Raw genomic sequence first — 11,362 nt, forward strand, 5'->3', positions numbered from 1 at the left:
TTTATCTGCTAGCTTTACACTGCAAAAAATGTATACTTTTACTTTTAGACATTTCCAGATATTTGTGTTTAAAGCTGTTTTAGCTTCTCTTTACTCCACTTTTTTTTGTTTTTGTCAAATTCAGTAAATTTGAAAAAAAAAAAAAAAAGATTGTCCCATTAAGCTAACTGAAGCTAGAAATAATGAAATTAGTGTTAAAATCAGTCAAAATCCTTGTGGCTCCACATTTTTAACAAAAGAAAAAGAATCAATTTTACTAAACAGAATTACTTCATAACAAGGAGGAGCCACATGTTGAATCTCAGAGAGTTTTAGAATTTTTAGATTTTAAAATTTAGATTCATGCTCAACAAATGAGGGTTGTTTCTAGATTTGATAAAGATTTATTAAGGCATAAGTAGGTATAGTATGATATTGTGTTCTCATTTTGTTCCCATTTTGCTTTAAAATGAGTAATTTCTAGGGCTGGGTTGATAAAATTGAATAATCGATCCGAATCAATCTGAGATTAATAGACCGATAATCGATCCAAAAAAATATAAACCGAATTAGCTGAAGTCCGCTAGCTTGATGCTAACGTTTAATGGAATTCCCCATAGGACGGCTAATGCTAACGCTCGGTCAAACTAAACAGACATTACTGTCTAAATGAACATCTTTATAAACTCACAGGCATGTATTTTCCAAACTCCTTGAAAGAAATATTTTTTAAAGTAACTATTTTTGGTCTAAAACGCCGTTTTAGCTAATTCTTCTGGATAAAAGTTCACTGCTATAGCGCGAGCTCCACCTAGTGGCCAAACTGAAACGTCCTCCAGGAGAAGCAGAAATCTGTTTACAATGTTAATGATCTGAACATTTTTGTTAGAACTTCTGCTTTTGAGAAACGATGTAACACTGGATGATATTAACCATCTCATTATTCCACTAATACATTTTACAGTATGAACTGTATCAGATTAATATAAATATATCCATGACATATACATAGATTACACAGGTACTATACTTGTACTATACTGTTACTTGGGCTATATGACATAAAATTTGTATTAATTCTACCAGATTTCTATATTTTATCAAATTTTCTGTTAAGTAAAAATGAATTGCTGCATGGACAGAGGATTTTACTATTTCTAGTGTATCTCTTCCTAATTTTTTTTCAATTTTTTTCTTTTTAATTGTGTGTTTAAAAAAAAATCCTGTTATGTTTTGTTATGTTGCTTGTAGTATAAAATAAGTCTATCTTTTTTTAAAAGAACTGAAACTATTTTGTAAAAAGAAACCTTTCTGGTAGCAGCAAATGAATTCCATTAATGAGGTTAAAAATCTAAAGATTTCAGCTTAAGTACCTAAACCGCCGACGGACCTTATCTTGTGTATCCAGCCGGATAAATATTTGATCACTGAGTCATCTGGGTTCCTGAACTGTGCAAAACAGCTGCAGCACATCAGCTTTACCTCTTCCTGATCTCTGATCAATTAAAAAAAAAAAAAGGCCTCTTCGTTAACCCTTTAACACCTGAGGCGTCACCGGTGACGCTTAAACACACAATCTTTAACGTAGATTGAAGACTTGATTTCTTTTATAAGGATACTTCCTCCTAAAGCAATGGTTCTTGATCGAAAAGCTCTTTTTTGTTTCACAAAAACCTAGAATTTGGTCAAAACCCCCAAATATCGTCAGACTTAAAGCTCAGACAATCATAAATGTAATTACTTCGAGTCTATAATCCTAGTTTTCTGGGAATGCTTTGTACTTTAAACGCCACAAACCTTTTCAAACATCGACGACATTTGTATTCAAAGACAAACATCGCAGATAATGACCATAATTGTGGCTGAAAAGACTTCCTGCTGCATAAAGCTGCATCATCTCTGAGAGCCTGTCCACATTGACGGAGTGGATCCATTCATCAGCCTGACTCATACTTTGACCCCGCGGTCAATACTCTCCCCACAGGGAGCTCAGACGCGCTCGCACGGAGACACTGAAGGCTGGTGGATCTGCTTCTGAGCGTTTGGATCATGGCGGGACCGACCCTGAGCGCCGGCGCCGTTGTGCTGCTGCTGGTTCTGCACAGCTGTGCGGCAAACCACGGTACTAAACCCTTGCTCTGTTCTTTAAGGTTCTGCAGCTCTCAGGAGCTGGTTAAGGGGGAACATGTTGGGGAAACTGCAAACTTAAGTCACAGTTTATTGTCTAAATTGTATATTTCTATAAAGAAATGATCTTTTTAGCACGTAAGCAGCTAGAAATGACTTTGAACCTGACAGGAACTGTTTCTAACCTCTAGTCTGTGTGGGTGTTCCTTTGCTTTACTGTGTTGCTGTTTCGCAAGGTAAAGTCTTTGAAATGAAGCTGCTTTTTTGGTGTGCACATGAAACTAACTGGTGTGCGTCTAAAACTAATTGGTGTGTTCCTGAAACTATCTCGTACACACTAGAAACTATCTGGTGTGTACTTGAAACTTACTGGCAAGAACCTGAAACTAATTGGTCTTCATCTAAAACTATCTGCTGTGAACCTGAAACTATTTAGTGTGCACTTGAAACTATGTGGTGTGTACTTGAAACTAACTGGTGTGCCCTTGAAACCATCCGGCGCCCAGCTAAAACTAATTGGTGCATATCTGAAACTAACTGGTGTGCACCTCAAACTATGTGGTGCGTAATTGAAAATAACTGGTGTGCACTTAAAATTATCTGGTGTGCACCAAAACTAACTGGTGTGCACTTTTAGCTAACTAGTGAGCACTTGAAACTATCTGGTGTGCACCTGAAACTATCTGGTGTGCACTTGAAACTATCTGGTGTGCACCTGAAACTATCTGGTGTGCACTTGAAACTATCTGGTGTGCACCCGAAACTATCTGGTCTGCACCTGAAACTATCTGGTGTTCACTTGAAACTATCTGGTGTGCACCTGAAACTATCTGGTGTGCACCTGAAACTATCTGGTGTGCACCTGAAACTAACTGGTGTGCACTTGAAACTATGTGGTGTGCACTTGAACTAACTAGTGTGCACTTGAAACTACTGTTGTGCCCTTGAAACTAGGGCGACCATGGTGCAGCGTTATTGTGGTAGTTGACCTCTAATCAGAAGTTTGCAGGTCCAATTTCCGCCTTGCCTGCCCATGTGTCGAAGTCTCCTTGGGCAGGACACTGAACCCCACGTTGCCTCTGGTGGAATGTTGGTGCCACTGTTTAGAAGCTGAGCTCCATCTATACGTAAATGGGTCTGTGACTGTAAAGGGCCAATAAGGAAAGTAGAAAAACGCAACACAAGTGTACACCATTTTTTACTATCTAGTGCGCACCTGAAACTTTGCACCTGTTAGTTTCACGTCAGCACCAGAAACCATTTTTTAACGAGGTTAAGTCAAAGCTAAAATACAACCTCCAACTACTAGAAACACAATTTATTGAAAATTGCAGTGTAATATCTGTTCTAATCCAATACATTTTGTTGGTTGTGTGATTGATGCGATCACAGTAAGTTACTGGAAGAGCAAGAACCCTTGACGTTTCTAAAGTTTGAGGTTTTCCTTTTTTTTTCTTGAATGGTTTCAGTCTTTCTGGAGGGTCAGCAGGCATCGCAGGTGCTGGTCCGAAACCGACGAGCCAATCAGATGTTTGAGGAGTTGAAAAAAGGTGAGCCACTTCCTGTTTATCTCTGGAAATAATGGGTAACTTCCTGTCTGTAACTGGGTTTAGCTTTAAGGGGTCTTACATTCTTTTGTCATAAAGATTCATCGTTAATCTGACTGTTTCTATAACTTAAATAGGAGTAAATATCAAAATAAAGAAAAGTTTTACAAATGAAGGACGACGATCACCGATGATGGACTTTAGGCCTTGTTGATGTCTGCTAATGTGGATAATCTGCTGTCAGGAAACATGGAGAGGGAGTGCTACGAGGAGATCTGTGACCATGAAGAGGCCAGAGAAGTGTTTGAGCAGAAGGATCAAACCGTACGGATGTTTCTCTTATTAACACCTTAATGCTGAACTCAGACAGGTCCCAATACTGAAACATACTGTTCTTTCAGGATATCTTTTGGGCCAAGTACCTGGGTGAGTACCAAGACAAACTATGAACTAGTGTTTTATTATTTAGATGTATATCCTTCTCTTCAATTTTAAGCAAGAAGAAAAAAAAAACTCTAAATGATCACAGGAGGTCATGAAATGGTTCTTTGGAAGAAAAATAAATCAAACTATTTCCATTTTTGCGTAAACAGTTACGATTTATTGAAGGTTGTTTGTGCAGTGAAGCAGAGTTTATTCTGCTGCAAGCTTTAAAGCAAATATGAACAAAGTTCAGAACAGATTGGTCCACAAACATGTAACTGTTGCGCACACTTGTGTTTGTCTGTTCTCCAGACTGTAAAGGAACACAGAAACAAAGAACAACAAAGACCATCAGCCTCATCAGAGACTGTGTGGAAGGTAATTCTACAGAAACAGTTTCTCTGGTTCTCAGATTGTGAGTCTGTATGAACATATGTGTGTGTCTTCAGGCCACTGTGTCTCCGGCATAGGACATAACTACAATGGCAACATCAATATCACAAAATCAGGGAGGGTCTGTCAACACTGGAGCCACAGCTTTCCACATCCTATCTTCAGGTAACTAATCAGTTCATCCACCTAACTTGAACTCTTCCTGTTAAAAGTCCTAGAGCAGGGGTGTCAAACTCAGTCACACAGGGGGCCAAGATCCAAAACACACCTTAGATCGCGGGCCAAACAGGATAAATATTTATTGAACACTCTAAAACAAACTTTAAAACCCTAACTTTAACATAATTATGAAGTAATTATATATCACTGCCTGCAATAATGCTAGTGTGAATGCTGTAAGCAGGATTTGGCCACTGAAGATGCTAGTGCTGATAGCTGAAGATGCTGAAATTGGTAGCTAAAAACACTGAAGCTGATAGCCAGCTAAAATATTACCTAAATGGCAAATTAGCCTAAAAAAAAACCCAACAAAAATTAAAAATAAAAGCCAAATTGGCCAAAACAGCTAGCATGTAGCTGAAATATGAGCTAAACGCAAAATAACTTAAAAAGTCTTAGTAAATGGAAAAATAACCCAAGAAGCTAGCAGAATGCCAATTTTGAATATTCAAAACCGTCACTTTTTAACATAATTAAGAATAGAACTATACAGGACTTTTATTCCAGAATATCAACAAATACCTTAAATAACTTTCGATATTTTACTCTCTATACATTTTTTTTTCAAAATTATACAAGTTAAAAATGAGCACAAGATGACATCGGGCCATTAATAATAATAAAATAAAACTATCTGGAGGGCCGGAAATAATTACCCAGAGGGCCGGATCCGGCCCCCGAGCCTTGACTTTGACACGTGTCCTACAGATTAAACATAACTTCATTAAACAAATACACATATTTGTAATAAACTCAGCTTTTTTCTTTGGGCATGCTGCGGGGGACAGGTTGGACTGCACAAGGGGGTCATGATAGGTTCCTCACAATGCAGCCTTACTACTATAGACAATCTGAGCATAGTGTGAGTGGCCATCCTACATGGACAGTACGTGGCGTTCAGCAATCGAATTCGGTATAGGACTGGTCAAGTACTTCCAGTACTTACTAACGACTTGAGTGTGTACAATGGTATTATCCGTACATAAGTGCCTGCAACTTACATTAGCCATATGAATATTTATCGACACACTTACATGACGTCTCTTACTGAGGCTGTACAAGCCTCAAGGGGACTAACTATAAGACACACCTGTAATCCCCTTAACCCTTGTGCTCTCTTATGGGGTCCAGATGACCCCACTTTTAATGTAAACAAGTCTAGGACAGCGGAAGGGTTACAATGCTGCTGCTCCTCTCTACAACCCTCCACAATCTCGGACAACCCATAAACTCACAGCCAACTCCCTAGCCACTAGGCCCTCTTAGCCTTAGTCACGTCCACCCGCTAGGCCCTAGCGGGTGGACGTGACTAAGGTTAAGAGGGCTAATTGAGTGTCTTACTGCCTGTTATGCAGATTGTTTACCTGGACGGTTCCACCATTCTATTGCCTGCTGGTCTCTTTTTTTCTCCAGAGAGTTCAATGCATCTGAACCTGGCAGCATCCTGCAGGAAAACTTCTGCAGAAACCCAGACAAAAGTCCAGAAGGACCCTGGTGTTTTACCAAAGACCCAGCAGTCCAGAAAGAAACCTGCTTGGTTCCTAAATGTGGTATGTACCCACAAGAACTGGTTCTGTCAGTTGTGATAATGAAGAACCTGGTGACAGCATCAACACCCTCGTTTTTCTTTCAGGAGAGAACTTCGTCCCGGCTACTGTGGCTCCAGAAGTGGTGAAATCTACAGTCTGTTTGACCAACTATGGTGTAGACTACACTGGAGACCTCAGCGTCACCTGGGGAGGCCACACCTGTCTGCAGTGGTCATTGCCACAGGTCAAAGCGCTTAGCAAGGACAAGGAGTTCATCCCAGAGATCCAACTGATTGGCAACAAGTGTCGGAACCCTGACAATGACCCAGAGGGACCGTGGTGCTACGTAGAAATCTCTGGAAACATAACAGTTGACTATTGTGACCTTGAGCTGTGTGGTACGGAACTGACCCCGAACTGACTGTAACTGTCTTAGTCCTCTTCTCTGTCTTATCTGTCTTAACCGTATGCTTCCCAGATGATCCACTCCTTAAACAGGAGGAGGGGACGGAAACCGAGGGCAGGGAGCGCTCCGTCCTAGCGCCCGCCAGGAAATTGTTTTTCAGTCCTCGCTCCTTTGGGGAGGGAGAGAGCAGTGAGTCTTCACAGAAGCACAGCCTGACCTCCCACTTACCAACTCTGAACATGCAGACGAGAGTAGCATAGCAGCTAGCTAACAGTACTGACTAAAGCTGAGACATGTTGTCAAAACTGTTGGTACCCTTCTTTTATTGACGAAACCCCAACAGAGGTCGCTACTGGACACAAAGTAGTACACCAATAAAAATTAGACACTATTTTCAAATTAGTGTTTAATAGAAAAAAAAAAACAACTAATGTAACAAACCTGGACAAATTTGATGGTACCCTTAGCTTCCTGTTCTGTTGTTATTCTGGCCATAACTAGACCCATTTTAAACAAACGTCCTGCAGACCTCCTGAGACCTTGTGTGCACAAAAAGGCACTCCAAAGGAAAGCCAAGGTCTCGGGAGTTTAAGACGGTTTCAGGGCTCTACGTACAACACGCTTGGTCGTTCAACGTGCATTGAAAATTAAACTACGTCGACCAATCAGGGATTCGGGTTCGGTAGTGACATATAGATGGCATCCCTTTAAGTTCAGGGAAGTGCCAATCGTTTGAAAATCGGGCATGAAGGATAAATTAATAGCTGTGGTTTGTGCCCGGATGGAATTCCATGACACCAAGTCATATATCGGAAAGAGCTGTGAAAGAAAAAGCCTGGAACTAGATTTGCGAGATTGGTACCACTTCAACATTTCGCACTGACCTCTGTAATCCTATTTTATAGAAACAGAGAAAAAGAAGAATAGCCAGTGTGAACACCATATGCTAAGCGTCTCCTGCCCGTTGTGGACATAGCTTAAGACTTGACCCAGATCCGGCACGGTTTGATGTGACGTGGACAACCTTGCCAACCCATTTCCTGGCTGGTTCGTTGCAGATTGTGGGCTGCGTCCTCTTTTTGAGATGAAAGGCATAAAGGATGGGAAAGAGCAGGAGCTGCTCGAGTCATACCGAGAGCAGCGCATCGTTGGAGGCGACGATGCCGAGGTGGCCTCGGCACCATGGTAACAGTCGTGCTAGCCACACAGAATTTGTGTTCCGCTAGGAAAAAAAGGAAGGCGACAGAAATCAAACGGAAATTCTGCTTCCAGGCAGGTGATGCTGTACAAACGCAGCCCTCAGGAATTGCTCTGCGGAGCGAGCCTCGTCAGTGATCAGTGGATCCTCACTGCAGCCCACTGCGTCCTGTACCCTCCCTGGAACAAAAACTTCACCAAAGATGACATCCTGGTCCGCCTCGGAAAACACAACAGAGCCAAGTACGCCGGCCGGCGAGACCTCTTCTTACCACTTTCTCACACTTTACAGTTACTTTCAGACGGTCCGACTCTGTTAGAGTAGACTTCCAACTGAACAAGTTTTTATGCATTGCCGAGATTTCCCAATAGTTACGCTCTTTGTTCAGGATAAATCGAGCTTTCTTTCCTTTGTCTTTGACATCTCTTATGATGAGAAGGCCTTACTGTTTTACAGATTTGAGCGTGGAGTTGAGAAGATTGTGGCCATCGACGAAATCATTGTCCACCCCAAGTACAACTGGAGGCAGAACCTGAACCGGGACATCGCCCTGCTGCACTTAAAACGGCCCATCATCTTCAGCGACGAAATCTACCCCGTCTGCTTGCCCAGCAAGCAGGTTGCCAGGAAGTAAGACAGACTCTAGCAAGATTACTGAGGTTATTTTGTTTTGTCAGTTTTTGGTTAAGTGCAGGAGTGGCACACTGCAAACAAGGGTTCAATTCCCAAGGCAAGATCCTATAGAGTACTGCCTATTCTGTGACCACAAGAGTCTCCCTGTGCCAGTCACCAACCTGGATAAAAACTTGTGTCAGGAAGGGCAACAAATCTGTATCAGTGTGAGATATTTAGCTGTGGTAACCCTTGACAGCTTTTGCCAAAACCAGTGCTCTACAAGTAAGACCTACAACAAAAATAGTTATGTGGAACATATACTACTTTAGGGTTTTATTAATTTCTTCTTTAAGAGGACTAAACACCTTGTGTGTTTGTTCACAAGGTGTTGATCTGGTAGTTTGACCATTAATTCAGATTAAGGGTGTATTGAAACTGGACACATCTGGTTTCCTTAATGCAGGGGTGTCATAAAATCCAGACCTCAAGGGCCGACCTCCTACTGGTTTTCCAGTAATCCTGCCTTATCTGCAGCTGATTACCTGGATCAGGTGTGTTTGGCCAATAAGGAGCTTCATCGGCAGATTGATTGGAAAACATGAAGGACACCGGCCCTTGAGGCCTAGATTTGGGCATCCAGGAATGGCTCTCGACCCATCTCTTGAAGTGGTCTCTGGTTTCCTCAGTCTGAATACAATCCGTTCTTAGAGCAAAATGGCTACCGTAGCCGGACATTACAGGATCTAAATTGGGCTAAAATGAGACCCAGCAACTCATTGTATCTGACGTTGATTCAGACGTTCAAACTTGGTCAGTGAAATATAAAGTTTGAGTAAGTGAACTATCCCAACAAGGATTGCAAAGCTTAGCACTTCCACTATTCTTTCTCCCATGGCTTTGCCCGTCCTCATATTTCTTGACCAATGGCTGAAGAGATCTTTGACGGCGGTCTGAATACAGTCCAAAGGTTCAGGACTCGATCCTGACCAATAAACTTTTCTGAAAACATCCCAAAATGTACTCTTTGATTTCTAGGTTTTGCTTCTGAGTATGAGGCTCTTGTGGACAAATGGATCTTCTGACTCTTGTTTTTCCCTGCAGTCTGATGATCAACGGTTTTAAGGGACGAGTCACCGGCTGGGGGAACCTGAAGGAAAGCTGGAATCCTGCAGCCAGAAATTTACCCACAGTCTTGCAGCAAATCCACTTGCCCATCGTGGACCAGGACATCTGCCGCCAGTCCACATCAGTCCGGATTACAGACAACATGTTCTGTGCAGGTGAGAGTCCCGCCTCCCTTCACAGTCAAGTGGGACCTCTTGAGGATGGCAGTGGGCAATAGGGGGTCAGAGTCCGGCTTCTTTCTGCTCCATTTTAGCATCAGGACAAGTTAGGAGTGTGTAGAGAAGGAAGTTTTAAGTTATCATCTGTGCCTCCAAATGTCTCTAAAACTCAGTCTGTGTTTCAGGTTATAAGCCAGATGACACCAAACGAGGCGACGCCTGTGAGGGCGACAGCGGAGGACCGTTTGTCATGAAGGTAACAGATATGCATTCATGATGCTTGAGGAAGTATTTGTTTCCATTTTAAGGTACTGGAATCCTATGTTTAGTAGAAATATCAGTACAGAGGAATATCATAGTCAAACTCTAGATGTTCTTCTGGATCTAAAACTGATGGAACATTTTTCCCACAGAACCCGGCGGAGAATCGCTGGTATCAGATCGGCATCGTGTCGTGGGGGGAGGGCTGCGACCGCGACGGAAAGTACGGCTTCTACACTCACCTGTTCAGGATGGGCCGGTGGCTCAGGAAGGTGATCGAGAAATCTGGGGAGGACGACGAGTAAAACCCAAACAGAAATCAACCACGCTGCCAATAAAGTTTCTTGTCCCACCCAATTGCCTCTGGCCTGTTGACTGTATATGAGAACTGGACCGAGAGTGTGACATCAACGATAGAAAATGACTAATTGCCGGTTCCAACCCCATAAAGTCGATTCCGTTTGCATTTGTTTAGCAGTTGGAATTCCGCCATGTTGGAGCTTGATGTCGTCAGTAAGCAGTGATAGACCTGAGTCGGTCTGAGTCAAGGTTTCTATGGCAACTACTCTCACCAACCAGGAGTGAGCTTGTTGGAAGGCCACACCCCCTACCACTTGAAAGTGGGCTACACGAAATCTGCCAAACTTTTTAAACGTTTGATGTGACATCATACTATTATTGATGCATCTGATTGGCTAAGTTGAATAACGATCTACGAAAAATATTAGAATTCACAGTAAAATGTTAAAAAAACAAAAGGTAGCAGAGCAGGAATGGATATATATGGGCTGCTTGGCACCATAGGCGAAACGTGGTTTTTGCCCCTCCTCTCCCGCAGACGCACGTGTGCACTCAAGAATATCACTGTATGCAAAATATACTTATTTGGAAATATTCCAGACGGCTACGCCTGAAATACGTTCAAATAAATATTTATTTATATTAATTATCAAGAATTAAAGGATAATCACTAAAATATTTTTGATATTCTGACAGTGTTAAAGGTTTAAAGATTTCCATTGTAAAGTTTAAAAAGAGGAAAAAAAAAAAAACAAAAAAAAATAGATGGTCAGTTAAATTCTTCTTTTCCGACCAAAACCGAGCAATTGAATGTAAATAAAGCGGACAAACCTGTCTTGAGTCCACCTTTTCCTCTCTATTTTGACCATAGGGTTGTCCCTGACAGCTCGCTTTGCTGCTTTTTCATCCTTAACGTTTTAAAGAGGCACTGACACTAACACCCCTTCTCCCCGGATAGACACCGGCTGCGTCATGAAAGGAGGGGCACAACACCGGGCAAAATTATTGATTATGTCAAACTTTTGAGTTTTTTCTGTTTGTTTATTTAATATATGTTTAATTACTACTTATTTTTTTTACAT

The 11,362-nt window shown here is 41.8% G+C and overlaps 1 protein-coding gene across 2 annotated transcripts; it reads left to right on the forward strand.

Annotated features, from left to right (window-relative positions):
* Nucleotides 1-1,904: 1,904 nt before the first annotated feature.
* f2 (coagulation factor II (thrombin)) lies at nt 1,905-10,339 on the forward strand. 2 transcript variants are annotated; one of them, XM_024289097.2, is made up of 15 exons: nt 1,905-2,101; nt 3,576-3,656; nt 3,898-3,977; nt 4,055-4,079; nt 4,389-4,454; nt 4,526-4,634; nt 6,102-6,238; nt 6,322-6,615; nt 6,696-6,812; nt 7,682-7,808; nt 7,896-8,063; nt 8,278-8,451; nt 9,538-9,716; nt 9,905-9,975; nt 10,133-10,339. In XM_024289097.2, the coding sequence occupies exons 1-15, from the start codon at nt 2,029-2,031 to the stop codon at nt 10,283-10,285; spliced, it is 1,854 nt and encodes a 617-aa protein (XP_024144865.1). In that variant the 5' UTR covers nt 1,905-2,028; the 3' UTR covers nt 10,286-10,339. The 2 variants fall into 2 exon arrangements, with proteins under 2 accessions (XP_024144865.1, XP_036070612.1); XM_036214719.1 differs by lacking the exon at nt 1,905-2,101 and having other exon boundaries at nt 3,576-3,655; nt 3,896-3,977.
* Nucleotides 10,340-11,362: the final 1,023 nt, after the last annotated feature.

This window comes from Oryzias melastigma, linkage group LG2 (genome assembly GCF_002922805.2).
Source record: "Oryzias melastigma strain HK-1 linkage group LG2, ASM292280v2, whole genome shotgun sequence".
In the NCBI taxonomy this organism is placed as follows: domain Eukaryota; kingdom Metazoa; phylum Chordata; class Actinopteri; order Beloniformes; family Adrianichthyidae; genus Oryzias; species Oryzias melastigma.